Raw genomic sequence first — 25,953 nt, 5'->3', positions numbered from 1 at the left:
AACCAAAGAGATCTTTGGTCATAACTCAAATGATATTTGATTATGACCATTAGTTAAGACACATTGTAATATTAGTTGAAACTTAATTATGATGCATTGTTATTGTAATTTTGATTATGGCCAAAGAAGCCTTTGGTCCTATCTTCTTTTAATCCTCCTCCCTTACTATTTGGGTGTTCTTCTTCAAGTCTAGCTTTTGATGGTGACCGATCTACAAGAAGGCATCTGCAGTAGAGACAAAGTCGAGCGAACTAAACCTATGGTATGCACATTTTTTTTGGTAAGGTGCAAATGCACACCATAAGAAAACATGCAAAAGAAATTTTAAGCAAAACCAACACAGCAAAGTTAGTTAGCCTGCAGAAAAAGTTACTAGATAATTGTATTAAAATGAAGGAAACAAAATCATTTAAAAACAAAAATAAGAGTAATAAGAAAAACAACAAACAGAGTCACGATTAGTGCAAATATCTCAAGAAATTTCACAATCAATGTAGTTGAATTCACAGAAATCAAGCAAGAGTAAACATTACCACAAAATCCTGATACTCTAAAAATAAACAATTTATGCTTTTACAAGAGGGAGAAAATAAAATTAAAAACAAAAAACAAAATGAAGACAAGACAGTCTAAGACCTGTAAACACTGCCTCAGTGCTTAAGGAACATTACAGTCCACTTTTTCTTCCGAGAAACAATAGTGAAAAGTTCAGAATGATAGTTATCCAGCCAGCTTTGTAAGCACTCACTTTGAAACACAACAATTTACCCAAAAACAAAAACGAAAAAACAAAAAACAAAAAACAAAAATCTGGTTAGAGGATGAACATTCTTTACAATGTTGATTTGGATCATACCCCTCGACAAGCGGTTTCAATATCAGGATAATCTTAATGGACTACAGCAACAGAGGGTTCTATGCTACACACCACTCACCATGTTAATAACAATACTCTGAATGGAAAAAAAGTAGACAAATCAGTCACAGCTACTACATTCACAACCCCACCTGTGATTGACATTGTGTGCATTTATCATTCAATTCTTTGGCCATGCTTGGCATCAGAATCCATTGTTTCATGAAGTAAAGATGTTCCAATGATGATCTGACGATCCAGTTTCTTTAATCTTTTCAAGCTTCTTGAGAATGTCTAAGAAAGAAGGTCTTTGGTTCATGTCTGCAGCCCAGCACTGATCCGTTAACCTAAAAAGTTCAGACCACACAACAGAATTAGCATCCCGACATTCTAGGTCTTCTTAACTGTCACATCATGGAAAACTATACAAGAACGTGATTAAACAAAGAAAAGAAGACCATGTCAGCTAACTGATTCATGTCAGACGGATGAATAATGTCATCTACTCTGTATCCTACTTTTTCTTTATTTAAAAAAAACTAATAAAAAAATAAAATAAAATAATAATAATAATAATAAAACAGAAAAAAAGAAGAAAAGAAAACTCAAATTATTTTTTATTACATGACATCAAATTTCATATATGCATAGTCATTTTAGCAAAATGCACAACGGGCCAAACTGGGGTGAGTCAAGACAACCGAACTGAACCTAAACTATAAAGCATCGGCATCTTCAACTCTAACATTTGCATGTGCCTAACAATTCAATTTCAAACTTTGGACCCCCAGCTCTCCGAACACAAAGCCCCAAGCCCAACCAAGGATGATTGAGTTAAAGCCAGTTATGGGTGAGGCCAGACCAATCCAGGGCCTGTTTAGAGAAAGCAAAAGGCCCATATCACTTCCTGAACTCAAGCCCCATTGGGTTCAAAGCCGTGAGGCAATTATTCACGCAACTCACATCTTCCACGGTCTTATCAAATTTAACAGCACTCAACACATGATGCACCAGGGTTCAACATGGAAACCCAATCTTCTTGTGTTAGTAACAAATGAACTAACCAGCCATATGGTTGAGGAGATGCTAGGGGCATATGTCGTATGCTGCCGATGCATACAAACATATGCAATCTTGAGACACAACTAAGACTTAAAACTTGCATTACAACCACAAGAGAAGCCTTTGAATCAAAAGGTTTACGAAAATCAAAGAGTTTATAACTTAATAAAGCCTAAACCACAATTAGTTGGGTATGATTACACATCCTTCACGCCACCATCAACCATGGGCCTATTCACTGAAGCTTTCAGCAAGCTGAAAGTTGATGATCAGAAAGTAGAAGCTAAAAAACACCTCTGCCCCCGCTTTTCAATAATCAGCTTATTTAAGCTATTTTTGTCTCAAAAACTATAAGCAGAAGTTGCACCAAACACTGTAATACAAATTCCCAAAAAAATGAAGCTATAAGTGGCTCCATAAGCTCAGCCCCCATATCTAGCACAATATTATTGAGTACGACTATTTATTGGCCATCCACCTACCACCAATCCTCATCTTGCCTATATCATTCTTTATTATTTTCTTTTGCTATTATTAGAATTGAAATCCATATGTTTAGAGCAAATATACCAGATTCAATTTTAAAATGAACAAAAGATATCTAAAAGCCAGTTCATTATCTTTGATCATGAAATGGAGTCGCATAAGTTAAAAGAGGACATTTTACAAGAATTTAAACCAAGATAAAGGGCATATGCTTTCTTGAGTGCTGAGTGATTAATGAATTGTTACACGATCTTGGGTAGAACTCAACCCCATAAACTAGCTCAATAGGTGAGGGTGCCCTATGCTTATATTCTTAACATTACTTTAGTACTCGAGTGATGTGAGACTTCACTTCACATCCTCCCTCACGCCTAGCGTGCTCACTCGATAGCACCTGCGGCGGGCAGGCCAAGGACACGCACCATAGCCATCCCTAAGTACTCCAACTCTAATACTATGTTACAAAGATAATACTTCTGTGTTATTCAATAATTAATCAAAGGCTGAAGTACAATATATGCTAATCTACCAAAACCCTAATTACACGCAAAAGACTAAAATAACCTTAAGTAACAAAGGGAGAGTGATAGTGCTGACCTAAAGATGCAGCTAAACAAAGTGACAATCTATCTCAATATGCTTCATATGCTCATGAAAGATTGAATTATGGGCAATCTACACAACACTCTGATTGTCACAATACAATGTAGTAGGGGAAGAGAGCGAAACATCCATATCGGAAAGAACCCAACGAAGTGAAACTATCGTAGAAGTAGCATGAGCCATGGTACGATATTCAGCCTCAGCAGTGGAACGAGCAACAATAGACTATTTTTTACTTTTCCAAGAGATGAGAGAATCTCCTAGAAAAATACAAAGACCAAAAGTAGACTTGCGATCATATGCCACCAGTCCAATCAACATCAGCATAGGCACATAGGATCAAGTCTGAGCCAGAGTACTCAGGGTTGGGTAGGGTGCGTGTCCTTAGCCTACACACCATAGGTGCTACCAAGTGACACGCTGGGCGTGAAGGAGGGTGTGAAGCGATGTCCCCCCATCGCCCGAATACTAAAGTAATGTGAAGAATATAAGCGTGAGGGCACCCTCACCTCTTGAGATAGCTTTTGGGGTTGAGTTCTACCCAAGATCGTGTAACATGAATATTCACAAAGATGGCTGAGTTCTACATGAAAAAAAAATTAATAATGTCATCTCCATAAAATTTTTGTAGTTGAAATCCTTTCTAAAAAAATGTGTAGTTGAATTGGTGATGCAAGTATGGATAGATCGGTAAGACAGGAAAGGATACAACATTGGTGAGAAGTCAAGGGTAGCATTAACTGAGGCCAAGATGAGAGAGAGCTATTATTACAGTTTCATCACCTGCAATGGAAATCTCTGATTACACCTATTAAACATTGCAAATTAGCAAGTATCGTCAAGTACATAATGTCAGATCAGGTCATCATAAAGGCATGATGACCTACGATTTGGACGAGATAGGACCTAGATAGAGAGGATGGACAAAAGGGGCAGTGCTGCAAGAACCAAAGAGACAAATGATGGATAAACCAGCAAGTAGGGTGCCTAGGTTAAACATGCAGCCACTTGCACCAAGTTTTGCAGTCAACTTCATTTTTGCTCTTAAACAAGTTAAACAATCTTATTCACATCATATCATTTGATTAATATATCTACAAGTCACACAATAGCAGAATTCAGCGGCCACTTGCACCAAGTTTTGCAGTTAACTTCATTTTTGCATTTAAACAAGTTAAACAATCTTATTCACATTAGATCATTGGATTAATATGTCTACAAGCCACACAATAGCAGAATTCAGTACGCAAGGAACATGTAGGATGTTTTCAGCTTTGAAATTGAATCATATTGTTACAATTGTTAGGATGTATTTGAAGGGACACAAATGGTAAAAGGCAGAAGCTTCGATGCCAAGGTTCTTATGCTCTATTTGGTTCACTCGAATGAGATGGAATGAAATGGAATGGTCATTCCCTAGGCTCCCCTGTGGAATGATCATTCCCTTACAATGGTGAATGATGATCCATTTATAATGTATTTTTCATTATTTTTTTTTAGTCAACCAAACATAGGAATGGATATTTTGATGGAATCATCATTCCATTCCACTCCATTGCAATGAACCAAACACCACCTTAGATGTAGCTGCAAAAACAATCTTAACACAAATTTAACTCCACTCATGGGAAACAACCATCAAACTTCTTCCTCTATACATGTCTATTAGTACCAACAAAAACATGGATTGCCAATTGAAAATGTTAGGTTTAATTTGAAGTTCATGCATAAGGTATGGTGCAAATCATAAACTCTTTGCAGACTAAAGGAATTGAGTTGACTTACTCTCTCAATTCAGGACTGTAACCTTTTGCTCTGAACAAGGGCCTGTGTCCTTCTGCCACATACTTGGCTGCTTCATAAGGTTCATAGTGAGACATCGGTGGGTCACCTTCAAGCATCTGCACCATTTAAGAACATCATAAACTTAATCTTGTTTCCATCAGTTTACATCTTCACAATTCTTACACAAACCAAAATTACCTCGTATAGTATCATCGCAAAAGAGAAAACATCAACCTTCTTATCATACTTACGGTGCTTGAAAACTTCAGGAGCCATGTACCGATCTTTTGTTTTATACCATGAAATGATAAGAAACTTTGAGTTATGAAGGTCCTATAGCATTAAACATATAAATATATCCACATATACACAACACTCACAGCTTCCAGTCTCGCCGGTCATTTTGTAAACATCATGAGAATTTTGAACCCTGATGAGCTTGCTTAGTCCAAAATCCCCAACTTTTAAATGGTCTGCACTCGAGTTGACTAGAAGAACATTCCTGAAATAATCACCACAATCAGCCAGCACATACAGAAACAACCACCCAAAACCAAGAGAAACAGAGATCGCAATCTCCGCAACCCCGGCTAATTAAGTTCAAAATTAAGTTACTAATAAAAAAAACAATTCATATTTCAACTCAGATCTAGAAAAAAAGATAAAAACTCGCCTTGGCTTTAGATCTCTGTGAACTATAACATTAGGCTCATTGTGAAGATAAGCCATGCCTCTGGGCACATAAAATTCACATTAGTATGACATTCAAATCAATAAAGCTGCAATGGAAATTTGGAAAAACTACTAGGCAATCATATCATTCTAGGCTATTTTAACTTTTCTCATCTTTGTTTTGCAGTTTTTGCCAAATGTATAAAAACACTGCATACAATATGAGGAGAACAGGGACCAAATATTAGATATTGTTGAGTCCGGCTGAAATTCAAGATTAACATGAAAAAGCTGGAAGCATTGGCTGGATCTAATTCCTATATTCCAAGCATGCCCAAATTTATCTATATTTGTTTTTCTTTCACCAGAAAATGTTAGATATTGTTGAGTCCGGCTGAAATTCAAGATAACCAAACCAAGCCTTAAGTCCCATCAAATGGGGTCGGCTAGCTGAAATTCAAGATCAACAGGAAAAATTTGAAAGCATTGGCTGGATCTACTTCCTATATTCCAAGCAAGACCAAATTTATCTGTACTATCCGTATCTATACTATCTATACTATTATATTAAGTGAAGCCCTTTTTTGATTTCTTGAAGCTTTTGCCGGGTGGCATTTAGATAATAAATAAATAACTAGTCTACAATAACTTTCCACTCAACCACATTCTCCAAATAATTACTCTACAATGACTTCTCTTCTCCAATAACTTACTTTTATCATTTTCTTTTTTACTTTTTTCTTTCTTTCTTCCTCTTTTTCTACAATGGTTTTCTCTTTTAAAAATTAAAAAAAAAAAAGTACACATCTATTTGATTCAATTATGGCAAAGGAAGTACAAATCAATAGAAGACTATCTTTTGTTTCTTTTTTATGGTAAATGATCTAAGAGTTTTCAATTTTTATATTATCAATGACTGAAACTTTTGTTTATATGTTTATTTATTTATTTTGTTGTATAAATTTTGTTTTCCCCCCCCTCATTTTACAATAATTCTGTAACATGATTTTTTTTTTTTTTTTTTTTTTTTTTTTTTTTAACATTTTGATTTTTCAGAGAAGGCGATTGAGTATGTTGAAGATGCCCAAATGGACCGAAGAAAAATGGGAATTTGAGGAAGAAAGAAATGTAATAAAAGAAGAATAATTATTAGGTTTAGAGATTGAAAGAGAGGTCTTTTGGGGCCAAAATTCGGAGGTTTAGATTGGGTTTGCAGAGAAAGTACAAAAGCAAAGTACAGACTCATACAAGATTTGGCCATTTGGTGAGTCATTATGAAGAATTTACATTCACAAAATTGGTATTCCTAATTTTTTTTTTCCCAAGTTGTTTTACACAAATTTATACAATTTTTTTTTTTTTTTTTTTTTTTTTGTCAAAGGTTGTCTTACAACTTACATACATAATTTTTTTTTTTTTCAAATTGTTTTACAACTTTGTGTTGTTAAGAAGAAATAACTTTTCAAGTAGTTACTTATCAATATTTATCTTTTGTTTCTCTTTGCTTGTAAGTGATCTAAGAGTGTTTGATTTTTTTTTTCTAAATTCTTAATGACTAAGGCTTTTGTTTGTTTGTTTGTTTGTTTGTTTGTATAAATTTGGTAATTCTTTAATAGTTTTTATTTCTTCATTACATTCATTGCAAAAAATAAAAATAACCGTACAGATTTTGTGTATATATTATCTTTGTGAGAATATTTTTATTTTCTTTGTTTATAGATTTTATGCACATATATGTTAGATGCTTTATGCAAAGTATAGATAGATACAGATTTTACATTACAAACTTGAATTTAAATTATATAGGTTATCATTCCGAGTATAAATTTATTTTTTTTATAAAGTTTTTTTTGTATACATTTTAAATATATATATAAAAAAAATGTTTTTACGACTTTGTATTCTTCAGAAAAAAAAGTTCTTTGTTTCTTCTTGCACATTGATTTAACCGGTTAATAGAGAAGTTGGAAAAAGAAAACAAAAAAGAAGAAAAGAGGGTTTTATTCATTGCGTTTTCAAAATTTTTTTTTTTTTTTCTTTCTTTCTTTCTTTCTATCTTTCTTTAAAACGTAGGCAAATTGTTTTTCAATTGCCAAATTGTTTCTTAAAAAGTAGTATTCCAAACTTTTCAAAAAAAAAACTTTGAGCACACAAAAGAACATTTTTTGAAACACAAAAAATAATAATAATAATAAAATATTAAAAAACAAAAAAAGCCCTTAATTCTTGGATGGATGAGAATAGTAAGTTGAAAATATATTCTAAAAGTTTACTTATTTTAGGAAAAAAGAAAGGAAGAAGTAGATATTCAGAACTTTTTTTAAATTTCAATGTTTGATAGGATATATATACACACTCATATATATTTTGAAAGTTACTTATTTTAGAAACAAAAGAAGAAGACGAAGAAGAAGGAAGAAACAGATAATTAGAAGAAAAAAAAATTCAATTTCAAGGTTTGATGTGAAATATTTATACACACACTCTCATATACTTTGCATTATCATTGAAATTTTTTTTTTTTTTTTTGAGTTTTAATTAATTAATTAATTTTTTTCATGTTTATCAAATCTCTTTGATTGCAAATGTTTAGTCTTTGAATTTGTGTATAATTATTTTTATATTCAATTTTTTTTAAATTTATATTCAGTTAAGAATATTGAGTTTGGCCAAAATTATTGTCATATTCAATTTGTTTTTTTAAATTTATATACTCAATTTTTTTAATACACTATTTCAAACTTTATATTTATTTTACGAGTTTGCACACACATCGCATGTGCCTTGGCCGTTGTTTGTTATATAAAGGCAATACATCAGTTGGCGTCTTGAAGCCTATAGACTTTTAACATTCCTAAAATAACCTAAAGATTAGACAATGTTATGGTAAACTGAAACATAATTTTTAAAACAATTTAGTAACTAAGTTAATTTTTAAAATAAGTTATGAATACCTTTTTACCACTGGCCACATGCTCTACATAGTAAGTAGTTTTATTTTTTTAATTAGGCTCTCTACTTTCTCTCTCTATATACACAGTTTTCTTTGTGGGATTGTGGGTAATTAATATATACCAAATACCAAAAGAAGATTCAAATGCCAGATTTTGATTCCTGGGGAATTAAACTTATGCAAAACTTTCATTCTAAAAAATGCAATTGAAGATTCAACAACTTATAATATTTTTAAAAGAAAACTTACCACGTTCTATTCCTGGTTTTCTCCATTTTGTTTCTTACCTTCAGATAATTATTAAAGCTCCCCAAATTTTCTTTTTTTCATATTATCTAGTGATGCTGCTCAGGCAATAACATAAATTTATCTACATAATGAAGGCTATCTTGCATAATCTAATGGAAGTGGATGAGATAAAATGACATAAAGCACCTGGCAATGTCTAATGCAAAGTTGATAGCTGTTGATGGACTCAGTGCACCCTTTTCCTTCAGATACTGATGAAGGTCACCCTATAGCAAAAATTAATAAATGCTATCATTTAGCATGGAAAAATTACAGTAGTGTTTGGTAGAGTTTTAGAATTATGATTTGAGAATAGAGTTGTATTTTGAGTTTGTGAGTTTGGGAATTATGATTTGAAAAAAGAAAATTTGTTTGTTTATGAGTTTTGAAAAGAGCTTTGAATTTTTGATGTAACATATGAAATGAGAAAAATTGTTTGGTTATGAGTTTTGAAAAGAGTTTTCAAAACTTAATTGAAAAACTTATAAATCATAACCAAACACACAACTTAAAACTCTATTGAAAATTCTATTCAAAACTCATGACCAAACTCTTTTTTAAAATTCAATTCAAAAAAATAATGTCATTTTAGTTTAAAAAAACAATTTCTATATTTAAAAAATATCAAAAACAAATATAATTTTTTTTTTTTTTTCCAAATAACAGGTGACAATTGGCAATTGTAAAAAAAAAAAATACTATTTCGGTCCATGGTTGTTAAAATCGCAATCTGTACGATCCTACTTTGCCAAAACGATCCAGATCGTTGTAGGATCGATATTATAACAGGATCGTGTAGGATCGCATGGGATCGTGTAGGATCGTATGGGATCGTATATGATCGTAGGTAGGATCGCAAGTAGGATTGTAGATTTTATGATTTTTCACCTTATTTTTAATATGTATCATTTTAATTTTTATTTTTATCTTTTTTTTTAATAGAAAGTAGGATCTTACGATCCTCAATCCGATCCTACGATCCGATCCACCAGACCCTCTCACCGATCCTACTTAGGATCCCGATTTTAACAACCTTGTTTCGGTCAACCGGCCGGACATCCGGGAGGATGTTCGAGCGGACGGCTGCGTAGATCAAAAATTCGAAAATTGTTTACTTTACCAAACATGTTTTCAAAATGCATTTTGAAATTGATTTGGAATCATGATTTGAAAACTCAAACCAAACATAGCATTAGAATGTTAGGGTGGAATTAATTTTCGAAAACTCTACTAAACACAGCCTACTTTTTTATGAAAAAAAAATGAAGATTCTGATTTGACAAAAAAAAAAAAATGCATTCATTTACCCCCCGTAGATACTCGGTAATTAACATTAGGGGCTTTCTTTCGGTTACAGCTCCAAGGAATTGGACTATATTTGGGTGGCGAAGCTTCACTAACAAATTCACCTCGTGCCTGAAGTCCTGACTGAATAAGAGAAGCAAAACATAATAATCATTTTAAAGAGAAAAAGGTTAATGTGGTGTGTGGAGAATATAAAATATATTTCAACAACAATTAATTTGATTTCTTCTCAAGGGGACCATGAAACTTTACATGTATCAGTAAAATCATTTCGTAAACTTCACGGGAAGCATAATCTCTTATGACACGAATCCTTGATGTATGAATTAAAAAGAGCACATGGTCATTTGAAACAATTAAAATGTCAGGTCCTATGTTTTAGCTTTGCCCATTTACAATTAAATGCTGTCGGGCTATATTTTTAATAAATATGGTTGACAATTATTTTATTTTTTTTGAGAAACAACAAAATTTTATTAAAACATGAAATAGAAAGAGGACAAGAAGTCCTCATACAAAGAAAGGAAGAAAAAAAAACAAAACAAAATCACAAAACTCAAAACCGTAAGGATGGCAAATAGCAGCCCAATCCCTAGAGATTATGGTTGACAATTATTTCTAGGGTAAATTACATGGACCACCCCTGATAATTGACATAATTATATTTGACTCCATTAATTTGAGATAATTACGACAACCTCCCATGAAACAAAACAGACGTTAATGGAGTAAACAGAATAGGTCAAAAAGACGGAACCGCCCTTCATTTTTTTTCCTCTCAATTCCCATCTCTCTCCCTCTCCACCTTCCCCTCTCTTTGCATCTCATCTCACTATCAAATACCAATATAGCAGCAACAACATCATCTGCCTCCATACCCATTGCACCACTGCCACGCCTAGATCTCTTTCTCTTTTCCCCTCTCATCCTCATCAAAACTCATGCCGACAGCCTTGAGATAATTACCCTACCACCACCATTAACAAATCACAGAACAAAACCCAGCTCCACCATCCCTTCTTCTACCTTCATCCAACAGAACACATCACCATTAATCCCAATCAAACCCACTGAAGTTGGCAATGATGGAGGGTAACATCGTCCTAGATCCCAAAATTGTAACTCCACATTTGATGATAAAGAGTTCAATCGGATGTGTTCGACAAGAACAAAGTGTGATAGAGCTGAGATTTGGGGTTGGGTGTGGGGTGGGACAGCAATGAGATGGAAGCAGAAGGGGTCAAGGGACTGTGATGGTGGCAGTGGTGATGTAGCTCATGCAATAGATAAATGATTAAGTAATATTGTAATAATCAATAGATTCAAACCCAGTGATAAGTAATTTAGAGAAAGATAATGGAATTTACATCACCAATCTATCATCTGAAAGATTTGGAAGAATGCGTTTAACAGCTACAGGTGTACCACGCCAATATGCTTTTAAAATCTCACCAAAAGATCCCTACGAGCAACAACAACCATCCAGTGAGAATAGATCATGCAAATAAAATTAAAATAAAGTACATTAATAGCTTTAAAGCTGACAGGCAAAGTATAAATGGTATTGAAAGGACTATGTCCTTCAAACTTAATGACATAAACTCATGAACTAACAAGTAAACAAGAAGAGTCAGTTAGCCACACCAAACTTGGCAAAAAATGGAGAGTGAATTTGTAGTTTTTTTAGCCCAAAAGAGATGACATGATCTAAAAGGAAAATTCAACTTCATGGGTTGAATAGAAATATCAGACAGACTGAAAGCGTATCAAAAGATGCTCTGATAATGTAAGAAACAATTATAACATGTAGCCACACAGACACAACCACGCTCGATTCAACCACAGCATTGATCCCTAGTAGGTAGAATCTGCACCTTTTTCCCTGAGCAACTTTATCTAGATTTCAGTGGACCAGCCTATCAGGGTACTGATAAGCATGCCACTAATAGGGGATGCCTCAGCTTGTATATAAAAGGGAGTTATGTCACATGTGTGTGACCATGTGTTTCAAATTTACCATCAACACACCAGAACACTCTGTCCCCAAGTTTGGGGCTAACTGTGTTGAAGATTAGATATTAACAAAATAAAGTTGTAAGTGAATGTGCATGTGTGTGGAACAATTTAACATTTGTAAGCGTTTATATCTACTTAAATATCAAAGTACAAAGTTTAACATAATGAATACCACCACATCAAGTCCTATATACAAATGTTCGACTCAAAAACTATAAAGAACAGAAATATAAGAACGGTTAGACACCTTCAGAAGATTCCTTGAAAGAATCAAAAACTAGTTCATCACCTTCTGCCATGTATTTGTATTTCCAAAAGCCATGGATCAAGCATCTTCTAGATGCTTTTTAACTTCTTTGTGACTATAATCAATACAATAGTTCCTTCTGTTATATGGTCTTAGATAGAATTCAACCCCAAAAGCTAGCTTTTTAGGTGAAGGTGCCCTCACGCTTATATACTTAACATTACCTTGGTACTAAGCGATGTGGGACTTCACTTCACACCTAGCATGCTCACTCGGCAGCACCTAAGGCGTGCACGAATGCACCCTACCCATCTCTAGTACTACAGCTTTAATACCATGTCAAGCTACCAAGTTTCCCAAAAGCTTAAACTACTAGGAAATGGGCCCAACAATATATATCAAGCTTTTCGACACCCGTGAAACGAAATCCCACATGCTTGAGTACTAAAGTAATATTAAGTATATAAGCATGAGGGCATCTTCACCTCAATAGTTAACTTTTGGGGTTAAGTTCTACCCAAGACTACGTAAATGGTATCATAGTAGGTTGAAAGAGGTCTTGCATTCAAGTCTCTCTAATGAAATTTGGTATTCAGTCCCCGTTTGGTTCTCTATTTGTCTCCCCACATGCAAGACGAGGTTACACGTAAGGGAGAGTGTTGAATAGCTTAATATTCATTGTTGGGCCCATTTCCTAATAATTTAAGCTTTTGGGAAAAATGGTGATTTAGCACGTTCATGAAATTGTTTGATAAATAATATATCATTCTCTCGAGACAATAGGTACCTTCATGGTTGTTAGAATATTACGATTCATGATTCGATTCATACAATTGCAATTTATTACAATTTAGTTTAGTCTGCATAATGCATGAACTGGTGTCATCTTTGCAAAATAAAAAGAAAATATTTATATTGGTAAACATTAATTTATATATATTTATATATATAATTTAGTTAGATTAATCTTTATTTTGCTTTAAACACTAGGTTTGTATTTTAATATATGCATACATGTATAAAATTATATATTATGATAAATAGAGTGAATCTTACTATTCATGGTTCACTATGATGCACGATTTACTATTGCAAAAAAACAATTCTCGATTTGACAGCAATGGGTACCTTAAGCACCTTTAATGTGATCAAAAAGCATAAACTTCAAATTACTGCATTTTATTCCCCAAGAATATCACTAAGGGAACAAAAGAAAATGGGGGAGAGAGAGAGAGAGAGAACAAACAAGCAGAAAGGAAAAAAAGAAAAAGAAAAAAAAATAGATCCTACTATAACCAAGAGACTATGAAGTACGGACATGGACATGGACACGGACAGAGACATGGTGATTTCAAAAAAATAAGAACATAGACACAGTGGGGGACACAACAAATTTTAATTTTTTTATATATATATTTGCTGTGTAGATTAATATTATGTTACCAAACAATCAAAATTAATAAAAACTAACATTAATTCAATATATAAACCACTACATTTAAACAAATTAATAGATCGTCCCTCCACAAAAAAAGACATAATAAACAATAAGAGTTAAGACGACGAGGGAAAAACATCCAACAATATTCATTTTTTACTTTCTTAATTTTACACTTTGACTCCAAAAGACATTTACAAAAATTTTAAAAATACCCCCGCCGTGTCCAGATTTGGACACACATGCCCGCAGTGTGTCCCTGGCAAAAAATAATAAAATTAAAGGGACACGCCACTTGGCATGTCCATACGTGTCCCCATGTCCAACACTGCTACAGCGCCTATTTTGAAATGTCTGTTCCTAACCAAGAGACCATTAAATCTCATATAAGAACCCTAAACCTCTGGTAGCCAGAGTTTTTGAAACTGAAACAACCTTGAGCTTAATGTGTCTCCAGTAATTTCGAGACACGCCTCAACTAGATGTATACAGGAAAGTAGTGCATAGTGACGCCTAACAAAATAGCATTCCAATTTACGTGTGTAGAAGGACAAACTCCAGTATATGAAATTTGATCACATCATCACATAAGGAAAAATTTGAGGTCAGAATTAGACAGCATAGCAAATTTTCCAGCTATACTTTTATCACTGCTAGTGATGAGAAGCAAAGCATACATTTTGCTTATAGAATACTATTAATCCATGTTAATCATGAAACACGACTGACCCTAAAAATGGTGGCAAAGAAAGAAATCTTTACCAAACTGCCATTATAGATCAGACATACTTCCTGGTAACAGTGGATCATTAGACCAATCTTATATCCCAGCTTCCAATTTTAATTCAATCTGCGTATTGACAGTATTTAGGCAAACAACATCATACCTTCCCAATGATATTTGAGTTTGAGAAGTCCAGCTCAGAAGGATCAATCTCCCAATCACACTTATTTGGTAGAGGAGGTGGAACAGGCTTCTGTTCAAAATGGCTTCCATTTTGTCCCTGCAGCAAAATCTAGGATATGAGAGCCCACCAAGAGCACATAATTACAATATCAAGAAGGAATATTAACTTTTTCATTAAGTAATCTAGTATTATATAGTAGATCATTAATAAGCTAGAAACTAAGGATCAATGGATGAGTATGACTAATGTATAGTGCATCTTCATGTTCAAGCTCTATGAATAATTGAAGTTGGCCACTGAATTTTAAATAATTTTGTGTAGATTTTAGTCTTATATGATGGACAGATTCCAAAGGATAACACAATGTTGGTTTATGTACACCACTACTACCTGATACACTGATTATCCTCCTAAACATCTTTACTGGCTGGTAATGCAGTAGCTGTCGCTGAGATCACTAAAATTACATCCCGTGACACCTTGAAACTTAGGTCACAAGTTACTATATTAATCAGTGACAATCCCTACACAACCTAATCAACCTCATCAAATTGCTCCAAAATTGTTCAAGGGTGGGGTGACGCCCCCTTGGCATTTTTCGAATGATATTTTTCTTAACCAAAAAACATGAGTTCCAAACCCATATTAGATCCAGAAGCCTTCTGTTCTCAGCACATACATCCATTCCAGTTGAAGATTTAAAGTCCGACTTTTGCAGGTGAGACCTGGTGCATTGTAAGCTTCATGGAGAAATTTTTTCAAAAGTAATTATGCTCATATAAATTTGAATCATATACACTAAACAATTATTTTCATATCTGAAAGCTGCACATATTCCAAAGTTGAAACTGCAGCTCCATGCCAACACAGTGTCCACGACTCGGATAGTGTTAGCCAACTTTTGACGGATACTTCAAATAAAATGCCAAGGGAAGGCACACCATCACAGAAGCTATCAACTAAATAATGATTCAGAAAGCAACAAAGAAAAAATATAAGACCAAAGACAAACTTTAAATTGTCTCTAACATCTTAAAGTTTAACCTCACATGTCTTGACTATATTGACAGAAAAAGAGGTAAAACCACTAGAGTTTGCATCACGCATACATTTTACTTGGGAATGAAATATTTAGACTTAAATCAATGAAAATGTTGTTTGGAATGATGATCACGGGGTCTAATAGGTAAGAAGTTAACATAAATTCCCATGTAAGATCACAACCTTCCCTTTTTCCTTTTTGTAGATTTTGCTTATCAACCATTCGTAATAAAGAAAGTAAACAAAGACAAACCCTCAACTTTCAAGAACAATAACTTAACAATGATATTGATAATTGGACAATAAGCATACATACCTTTCTAAGTAACAATGACTTGATAATAAGAAAGGATTAATTGGAATATTTTATTTTAAAACATAAAACATTTAAAATTATATTTGCTTATTGTTCAAAAAAGTGTTTTATATATATATTTGCGGAACTACTAGGTTTAACTAAACTCACTCATATTGAACTATATTTATTTTCAATAAAATAGCAATAGATAATTTATGGTGCAAGTTACTTTTTTTTTTTTTTTTTTTGATCGGCAAATGTTAGTTGTTAGTTGTTAGTTGTTAGATTAGCACATATGACAAAAAATCTCTCCATCCTTGGCAAAGCACCTAAGTGCTTACACTCCCTTAGTTCAATTCCCCTAAAGGGAATTGAACCCATGACCTCCTTCAGACTAAGCCCTAAGGAAGACGTGGTGGTATGGTGCAAGTTATTTTAACTTTAAACATCTTTAGAAGATATAAAAATATCAAAAAAAAAATATTAAAAACATGTTGGGTCTGACTAAATCTAATCAAATCCTATTAAAAACTTTATGATCATTAAAATAATAACAAATCATTTATATATATTGGTTGTTTTCATATTGAACCGTATTCGAAGTCGTATTTATGTCATTTTCACTAAAGAGGGAGAGAGAGAATCAAAACAAGTCGAACAACATAGTTTTAAAAATTGCAAGAATCATAAAAAGTAAATAAAATCGTGAATCGTGCGACTCACCATAGATTCACTTCCAAGGTAGATCTATCCATAGATTCGTATCGATTTTGAAAAAATTGTAAATCGAATTGTGAATCGTAAGTTTTGATAACGGAGCTTAATATATGCATTCTTTATCATTGCATAATAATTGTGTTATCGTTGTATATGGAATATTTCATTTCATCTGATGGTGCTCCGATGAAGCTAATAATTTATAGGCCTCGTTTGGGAAGTTGACTTTTTTGCTATTTTAGCCTAACTAAAATAGTTGTGTTTGGGAAGTTGGTTGGCTTTTTTTATAGTTGATTTGATAGTTGTGAAAGAAAAAATGAAATGATTATAGGTTGAATGTGACATTGTCTTACTGACTATTTTAGCTTATTTTGTCTTTTAGTGGGCTATTTTAGCCCAACTCTCTTCCCAAACACCCCCATAGTAAGGTCATGAACAAGCTGAATCAAGGTGAGTGGTAGGTTGCTCAAATGTCAGTTGTGAAATTAATGACCCCTGAATTAGGGTTGAGGTTTGTTGCCTCCACAGTGAACAATCTTGAACTGGTGTCAATTGAGTTGATTTGAATCCAAGCTCAGTAGCTTGGTTGCCCGACAAATGTAGAGTGTCACTTAGGTGAGATTGAGCTTGATTTCAAAACAAACGAGTTCTATGATACAATCTATCTTTTAGCCTTTTTTCATCACAGGAATCAATCAGTTCAACTGGTCGTTTCGTTGAGCTAATCTTAAGCCACACTAGATTTGCTAGGATCTTCCTACAATCCAAACTATGGTGCTTGTGTTTTATGTCTAATCTATTCAATGGAATGATTTTTGTTTCACAAGGATATTGATGTTCTTATTATACTGTCAAGTTGGCTACTAGAAAATATTGACATTGTTAATTTTTATTTGCATTGGCTGTTGCATTTAGTAATTGGCTCAATAGTAACATAGATGTCTGTGTGATCATTTCATTGGACGATTTCATTCGCTCCAAGATATGCTGTTATGCGGGTGTAAATTTTGAACTTATAGAAGTTTGCCAAGAGGCATTCTAATGATCCAACATCCCTGTTAAAACCTTATTTTCCTAATAGAGGGCTGCTATATATCACTGAAATTGTTCACTGGAACTCTTCACCCCCTTTCTGGTTTCTTATATGTAGCATGGTAATTCTCACTATTTTTAAAATATGGTGGGTCCCCCAAGGTGTATCATGGTGTATGCTTTTTGCAAACGATATAGTACTGGTGGATGAGACTAGAGAAAGAGTTAATACAAAGTTGGAGATTTGGAAAAAAACTCTTGAATCTAAAGGATTCCGGATAAGCAGAACTAAGACAAAGTACATGGAGTGTAAATTAAGTAACAGTAACAATGAAAGCAGAGGAGAAGTGAAAATTGAAAACCAAGAACTGTCTAAGAGTGAACATTTTCGTTATTTAGGGTCGATTATCACAACAGCATGGGAGATTGATGCGGATGTGGCCCATAGGATTAAGGCGGGATGGTGTAAGTAGAGAAGTGCGTATGGGGTACTGTGCAATAAACGAATACCCATTAGACTTAAAGGTAAGTTCTATATAACGGCTATTAGACCAGCGATGTATGGGACGGAGTGTTGGACAACCAAGAAATAACATGTAGATAAGATGGGTGTGGTTGAGATGAAAATGCTAAGGTGGATGTGTAGCAAGACTAGACAAGATAGAATTAGGAATGAGTGTATTCGGGAATGGGTAGGAATAGCACCGATAGAAGATAAGTTGAGAGAGAATTGATTGAGATGGTTTGTTTATATTCAACGGAGACCAACAGAGGCAGTAGTGAAGAGATGCGATGCTATAACGGTAGATGGAAGTGTTAGGGGACGGGGTAGGCCTAGATTAACGTTGGTTAGCATTGTAAATAGGGATATGGATCTACTTAATTTGACTAACGAAATGTTCTTTGATAGGGCCGCGTGGAGAAGAAGGATTCATGTAGCCAACCCCATTTGATGAAACTTAAGGCTTGGTTTGGTTTGGTTTGGTTTGGTTTGGTTTGGTTATGGTGGGTCCCCCACATACACATGGCTCTTGTGGCATCAATACACTATGAAATAAATCCGGTCATAAATAGCATTCTCTTCCTGATAATTTGATGGCTGGAAGGGAATTCAATCAGTAGTTGTTTCCTTTTGTTTTTCTCATATCTAAACATATAATAGAAGAACTATGTTAGTCATCACATAGTAATGCATACCAAGATATGATTAGAACTATAGTTCCAATTGATTACTTCAATTTTACTAGCAAATGCAATATGAGGTAGACATCCTGTGTTGGTATTCAAATGAATTTGGATCGACTCATTTACCACGGTTTCATATTTTCTCATTTATTTGGTTAGGAATATAGCAAAATATAAAGGCTAAAGACAGAACCCTAGGAACAAATCTTCCTGTCAAATCTGACAAGCACCGTCCTTTGCAAGGGAGATGCAATCTCATTCCATGTAACATTTTGTTCAGACTCTATCCCATTTTTTAATAACCTATTTTCCCTTTTTAATATGGTTTATATAAATGAGATATTTTGGCTTATTAAGGAAGTTCCAAAAAGCTTCCTTTACATGTTTGAAACTTGATGTCTAGGTCTAGGCAAGGCAAGCCATATTTTGCTTGCCTTGATCTTGAATGACAATTAAGGCATCACCTTTAATCAGTTTCTTATTATATCCCAAGCATAGTTGTTAAATCAGGATTCGAATCGTGAATCGAAATGACCTTATACTGAATCACAATCAAATTGTGAATCATAAAGATTTAGTCACTTTTTCTAAATTACATAGAAAAATATATCTACACACTTCGATATTAAATATATCTTCTAAATATAAAATATTTAGACCTAAATCAATGAAAATGTTGTTTTGAACGATGATCATGTGGTCTAGTAAGTAAGAAGTACACATGGGTCTCATGTAAGATCACCATCTTACCTTTTTTCCTTTAGAAATTTCTTATCAACCATTTTTAATAAATAAAGTAAATAAAGACAAACTCTCAATTTTCAAGTAACAATAACTCAACAACAATATTTGAAACTTTTTACAATTAAAGTAATAGAATACTCACCTCAAAGGGTGGTCAAGAAACCCAAATCTCTTTAACTTTTTTAAAAATCTCACTTGATGCCTTCAAAAGATTCTTTTTATAAGTGTAAACACTTGGACAAAGTTGAAAGTGTAAGCTTAGAATTTGTAGAGAGAGAATGTTCTTTTTTTTCCCTAGGGTTTGAGTCTTTGAGAGTAAATAAGGAAGGACAAAGTCGAAGGATCGCATACAGTAACCCTAAAGACTTTAAAAAGGTTGTGTGAACCCTTTTCTAGCAAATAAAGAGCAAAAAAGAAGGCTAATAACCAATTTCAGCGAATCGCAAGTGAATTGATCGTTTCACTATCAACCATTCACCCACGATTCACAGTTGTTTGCAATTCATGCAACCTATTCATATCGATTACCCACTGAATCGAATCAAATCATACGATTCTAATACAAGAGTTTATAAGATATATTTAACATCTAAGTGAGTAGATATATTTTTCAAAGTAATTTAGAAAAAGTGATCACATCTTTATGATACACGATTCAATTGAATTCGCAATTCGGTGTAAGACCATTTTGATTCATGATTTCAATCCCGATTTGACAACTATGATATTAAGCAATAAGGAGTCGCCCTAATATAGGAAAAGTATTAATTATGCTCCACATCATGCTGCATACAATCCACATCACAAGTTCAACAGAGCAATTATAACAACACTGTAGAAGAGCACAAACAGCAAAAAAGAGTAGACAGTTTCAGTGTGAATAAAGTTGACATTATGGTTCATCGATAATTCTGGAAAACAACTTAGAGAAAAGCTTGTAAATCCAAAACCAAGCAACAGGCACCATAATTTCATAATTTACATTTGCATATTTGAAGGAATGCTTCAACATAAACAATTATTAGCAATTTGGAGATGCATTCAACATTCACAGCTTGTGAAACAGCCACCAACCACACCAAGCTTACAAAGAATAGTGAAGGGGAAAAAATGAATGAAAGAAGAAGAACATTCAAGCACAATACAAGCACAAAGCCAAAATAATATAAAATGTACTAGTAAACATTCAAATTTGACAATAAATAAAATGAGTGCAATGGAAAGCATTGAACTTACGTAGGACAGACCACCATATGACTTTAACAACTCAATCATGGCCTGTTTTTTAGCTCCTTCTGCATCAGCTAGAGGCTGTCATGAGTGATATCAAGTTCAGAAAACAACATTGGCAGCATAATTGTAAACACTAAAGCTGGATGAGAACTGCAGAATGAATAAGAAATAGGCATGTAGAAAATAAAAATTGATAATTTGTAACGCAGAAGAACGAGCATGGGGAAAAAAATAATGCTATTCATGTAATAGAGCAACAGAATGTAATAAAGGCAGATGAAATACAAAACTCAGCAGCATTAACTTCACTTTTTGAAAGGATATAAACAAAATCATATTCGCAAATGGTTCAACCACTTAAACATCGTAGCAAGTGCTTCGTTACAAGATAGAGCCTGGATTAAGGAAAACCAAGTATCATCTTAATGTCAGTGGAAACAAAAATGAGACAGTTTACTATTTACGTGGAGCTCAGTGCACACCATTGAGGTCTGCCTAGTGTCAAAAGAAGAGTTCAAGATTACAGAAGCCTTGCTTTTAAAATATTTAAAAACTTCATAAACTAATTGAATATGATATAAACCAAAACATTGCAGTTGCATCTATGAAAAACAAGCATGCCTAGCTCCATAACAGATTCAACACAGAGTTCACAAACCATTCTCACGCCCAAAAGCACTAACAAAGCAGATATATCACGTCATCTATCAAAAGGATGCAAAGATGGCATTCCACAAGGATGAGGGTCCACAACGCTCTGCAGTAAAAACATGGATGAACACTGGCACCTAAAGAAATTGCCTTTTATTGCCTCTATACATACTTTGCATGATTGCCATGCTATTCTTAGCTAGAAGTCTCTAAACAAGGGAATAAAACAACAACGATGATTTTTCAATTGGCTCTAGAGTGCCTGCTTATTCAAGAGATCATCTAGAGTTCTAAACAGTACATATATGCACATAGCAAGTATACATTGAAGTCTTCATTTCTAAAAGCACGAGACGATATACAACAATTAACGAATCTCAATTAACTCTAAATTAACAATCAGACGTTCTCTGATGATAAAAGTACACCAATAAAAATCCAGTCAAGACAACATAAACAAATATTCAAACTAGTTAATCTAAGAATACGGGTATAGCATACATGCATTGAAGTCTTCATTTCTAAAAGCACACGACAATAAACAACAGTTAACGAAACTCAATTAGCTCTAAATTAACAATCAGACCTCCTCTGATGATACAAATACACCAATAAAAATCCACTCAAGACAACATAAACAAATATTCACACTATATGCATTGAAAACTTCATTTCTAAAAGCAAACGACAATAAACAACAGTTAACGAAACTCAATTGGCTCTAAATTAACAATCAGACCATCTCTGATGATGAATACACCAATGAAAATCGACTCAAGACAACATAAACAAATATTCAAACTAGTAATAAATCTAAAAATACGGTATATCACACACAAATCAGAACAGTTTTTTCAAATTCAACGACGCATGGATTCATTCATCAAATCTACTCTATCAAACACATTTACTTACAGTGTTCTTCCAACGATCTTGGGCGTTGACATCAGCTCCATACTCGATCAAACATTTGGCAACATCGGTCCAGCCGTGGAGAGAGGCGACGTGAAGCGGAGTGCGATTATCGTAATCGATAGCGTGGACCAGAGACTGATCCTCCTCCAACAGCTTCCGCACGGCGGCGGAGTCGTTCTGGTGAGAGTGCCACAGAATCATCGACGTTCTGCTCACCTTCGACTTCGCCTTCTTCTCCGCCGCCGCCGAATCTCCGGCCGAATGACCAGAGCTCCCTTCGCTGCCACTCATTTGATTGAAAGATCGGATTGGGTGGTGAAGAGAGAATTTTGATTGATTTTGTTTGTTTGAATGCGAGATTTGAACGATCAAAGTTCGTTCCTGTGCTGGCCGTCAATACAAAAGCTCTGAAACTTCTCTGTTTTTGGTTAGATCTTTGTTTGCATTCATTATCGTTTTCTATTTTTGTTATTTATAAAGTATTTTTCACATCTCTGTCACTAATCAATTTTGTCCTTTATTTTGGGTAATTCACGTGCCCATTTTCAAATGTCCACCACTACAATTATGGTTGGTCGGGGAATTGATATTCTAGGGTATTTTTTAGGGTGTAGATATTAATTAATATATTAATATATATTATAATATTATTATTTTGAAATTATAATCTCACTCATCATATAAATTATAAATATTTAAAAAAATTTAAATTATGTCATATTATATTATCTGTTAATATATTAATTGATATACCAATTAATATATATTAACACAATTTTTTATTTATACCGCACTGGAACTCTATTTTTGTTGTCCTAATAAAATCATGCAACTAATTTTAGATTTTTAGAAAATCCTGGACTAGAAAATTGATAGTCATGAGCATGTTAGTCATGGTAGGAGCCTAGAAATCATACTTAACAAATAAATTAGAGCAATGTTAAGGATCACGAAATTTTTTTCATAAAAATGATTATGAAAGATTTGTGACTCTTAGATTACCTTGACTAGTGTATGATGCTTTATTCTAAGTGTAATCCAAATATCACAAACCTTTCATGATTATTTTCATGAAAAACTTTTCATGATTCCTAACATTGCTAAATAAATTATACTAAAACCAAACACCATAAGAAATACATTTAATTGCTAAACTTGGAACCAAATAAAGATTCATTCAGTTATCATAAAGAGCAGTGTCTGTTTTTCCAGCACAACAGTAGCATACACTCCTAGTCTATGAACAGAATAGACAAATATACATATCTAAATTTGCTTGCATAAATTAGAAACAACCAATTTTAATCAAGCATTTTATAGACCAAACAATGGGCCTCGGAAGCAGTTGCAAGCATGTATGTAGTATTCATGAATTCATGTGAATGCCACAGTGGTATTTCCTATGTGGATTCCAGTAAAAATAAATCACATTCTGTGTTTTTTTTTAAAAAAAAAATATTCTACAGATGCAATAACAGTGTACAATTGTAGAGAAAATATTACACATAACATATGAATCTAATTATCTAATTTTATAATAAATAGATAATCTGTTTTAATATTGTTGTATAAATTAATATAATTAACTAAAATAAATAAACTCATAATTAATCAAATAAATTACAGACTAAGAAAATATGCTGGAATTTACAATGATATTACACAGAAATAGACAATACAATAAAATGGTAAAGAAGCGCAAACTGAAGCTTTTGTGATACCACAGTCTCCTTAAAACAGATTAACTATCTCATTATGGGTGTTGGAGGTACATCGACTTTTGTCTTCCAAGATACGACGGTTTAGACTGGCTAACGCAGAAGCACCTTCTGATAGCTTTGGCGAACCAACAATGGCAACACTCTCTCACACAGGAAAAATATATTATAGGAGGAGACTAACTTGACTATAATAAGAGAGCAAAAAATCTGTATTTAACCTAGGGGTGCAACTCGGGCGGGTTCGGTCGGGTTGGGGGTCTGCCCAAGCCCGACCCGAATTGTATTTGGCAGTGCCCAAGCCCGCCCAAGCCCGACCATGAACCCGAGCATTGCTGCCCAAGCCCGGCCCGAGCTTTGTATTTTGAACTCGGGTTAGCCCGAATTGCCCGAATTGTCCGAGTCTAGAAACCTGTAGATAGATCTAAGGGTAGGCATAAAAGATGCTAATCTAATGGTAGAAGACTAACCAAAAAAAAAATAAAAATAAAAATTAAGATTAACTCTTTTACTTAATAGAAGACTAACCAAAAAAAAAATAAAAAATAAAAATTAAGACTAACTCTTTTACTTAATTTATATATATTATATAATTTATTAAATTATATATATATTATATATAATTTATTATATAATTTATATAATATATTAAATTCAATTCGGGTTCGGGTTGCTCGAGTTGGCCATTGGTTCTGCCCAAGCCCGGCCCGAATTGCAATTCGGGCATCAAAAATTTGCCCAAGCCCGTCCAGATTACAAGATATAGTTGCCCAAGCCCTAAAAAAACTCGGGCTGGGCTCGGGTTGCTCGGGTTGAGCCCGCCCGAGTTGCACCCCTAATTTAACCCAAGGGAGATGGGCCTCCTTTTATACACAATGGAGGAGAGAGGAGAAACCTTCTAGCCATGAAGGTTGGCCACTAATGCAGAAATCAATTATGTATTAACCTGCAAAACTAATGGATTAAATCCATCATGAATAGAGGAGTTACCAACTCTATTATACACATAGGTTTTGTGTATATATTCCTGCAGTCCACAGACCTGGCTTGGCCCAAAAAGATTAAGATGGGTGGGCCAAGCCTAACCCTAAGTACCCACGGATCACGGACCATGGACCCAGACCCGGCCCAGCCCAGGCGGGAGGGCGGCGCGCATGCGTGTGACAATTTTTTCATAACCAACTTAGACCATAGTCTTGGCCCAAGTCCATCCTTGAAGCACCCATAACTCATTTCCTTCAAAAAATTTAGATGCTCCAAAGGACTTATGTCCTTATCAAAATCTTAAAGTTTAAATTCTCATCAAAGTTTTCCTCTACAACCAATGTGGGATTGGTAGTTATACACAATTCCCAATACCTCATTCATGAGATCATCTTTATGAGACAATTTCTCATTCAATTCTTAATAATTTTTTGTCATTCTTTTTGTGGTGTAAAGACCTTGTTACAAAGAGTCTAAACCCATTTAATCCCATTTCAACCAATGGTTGAGACCTACTTTAATTTCACATTAAAGTCACCATAAAACCATTTTTTCCAACACTTAAACCCCCCTCTCTCTCTCTCTCTCTGCTCTTTCATCGCACTCCTTTGTCGTCTCCCATCAATGATCCTCCTCTAGCCTCCTCCGTCGTCCCTGTCTCCAGATCAAGCTGCAAGTAAAAATCGAGAGAACCTTGTTATGATGGCGCAGTACGATGGCGGATCAGTGTAGATTTGGAGACCAATGGCCGAGACTACAGAGGATTGGTGTAGATATGCGGATGACCATTGTTTTCATTGTTCAGATCTTGGTTGA

At 34.1% G+C, this 25,953-nt stretch overlaps 1 protein-coding gene across 1 annotated transcript; it reads right to left on the bottom strand.

Moving 5' to 3' along the window:
• Positions 1–458: 458 nt before the first annotated feature.
• LOC114257019 (serine/threonine-protein kinase VIK) lies at positions 459–23,023 on the bottom strand. Its single transcript, XM_028196731.2, has 11 exons — positions 22,436–23,023; positions 20,873–20,947; positions 14,599–14,715; positions 11,378–11,472; positions 10,013–10,133; positions 8,853–8,932; positions 5,466–5,525; positions 5,173–5,294; positions 4,991–5,076; positions 4,793–4,908; positions 459–1,203 (listed from the first exon to the last, which is right to left on the bottom strand). Exons 1-11 carry the CDS (start codon positions 22,724–22,726, stop codon positions 1,077–1,079), a joined length of 1,290 nt encoding a protein of 429 aa, XP_028052532.1. The 5' UTR covers positions 22,727–23,023; the 3' UTR covers positions 459–1,076.
• Between the last annotated feature and the right edge of the window lie 2,930 nt (positions 23,024–25,953).

The sequence above is a fragment of the Camellia sinensis genome, chromosome 11, assembly GCF_055761805.1.
Source record: "Camellia sinensis isolate YWXY chromosome 11, ASM5576180v1, whole genome shotgun sequence".
Lineage (NCBI taxonomy): Eukaryota > Viridiplantae > Streptophyta > Magnoliopsida > Ericales > Theaceae > Camellia > Camellia sinensis.
Note: the sequence above shows the minus strand (reverse complement) of the source record. Positions and strands in the feature narration are given on the sequence as shown.

What these genes read in the sequence shown, in the direction of transcription:
- LOC114257019 (XM_028196731.2), bottom strand. Translation starts at nt 22,726, where the DNA reads ATGAGTGGCAGCGAAGGGAGCTCTGGTCATTCGGCCGGAGATTCGGCG. An exon ending in TCAGATGATAGATTGGTGAT is followed by an intron (nt 10,134 to 11,377) that starts GTAAATTCCATT and finishes TCTCTTATTCAG; the next exon opens with TCAGGACTTCAGGCACGAGG. An exon ending in TTACCGAGTATCTACGGGGG is followed by an intron (nt 8,933 to 10,012) that starts GTAAATGAATGC and finishes TTTTTGCTATAG; the next exon opens with GGTGACCTTCATCAGTATCT.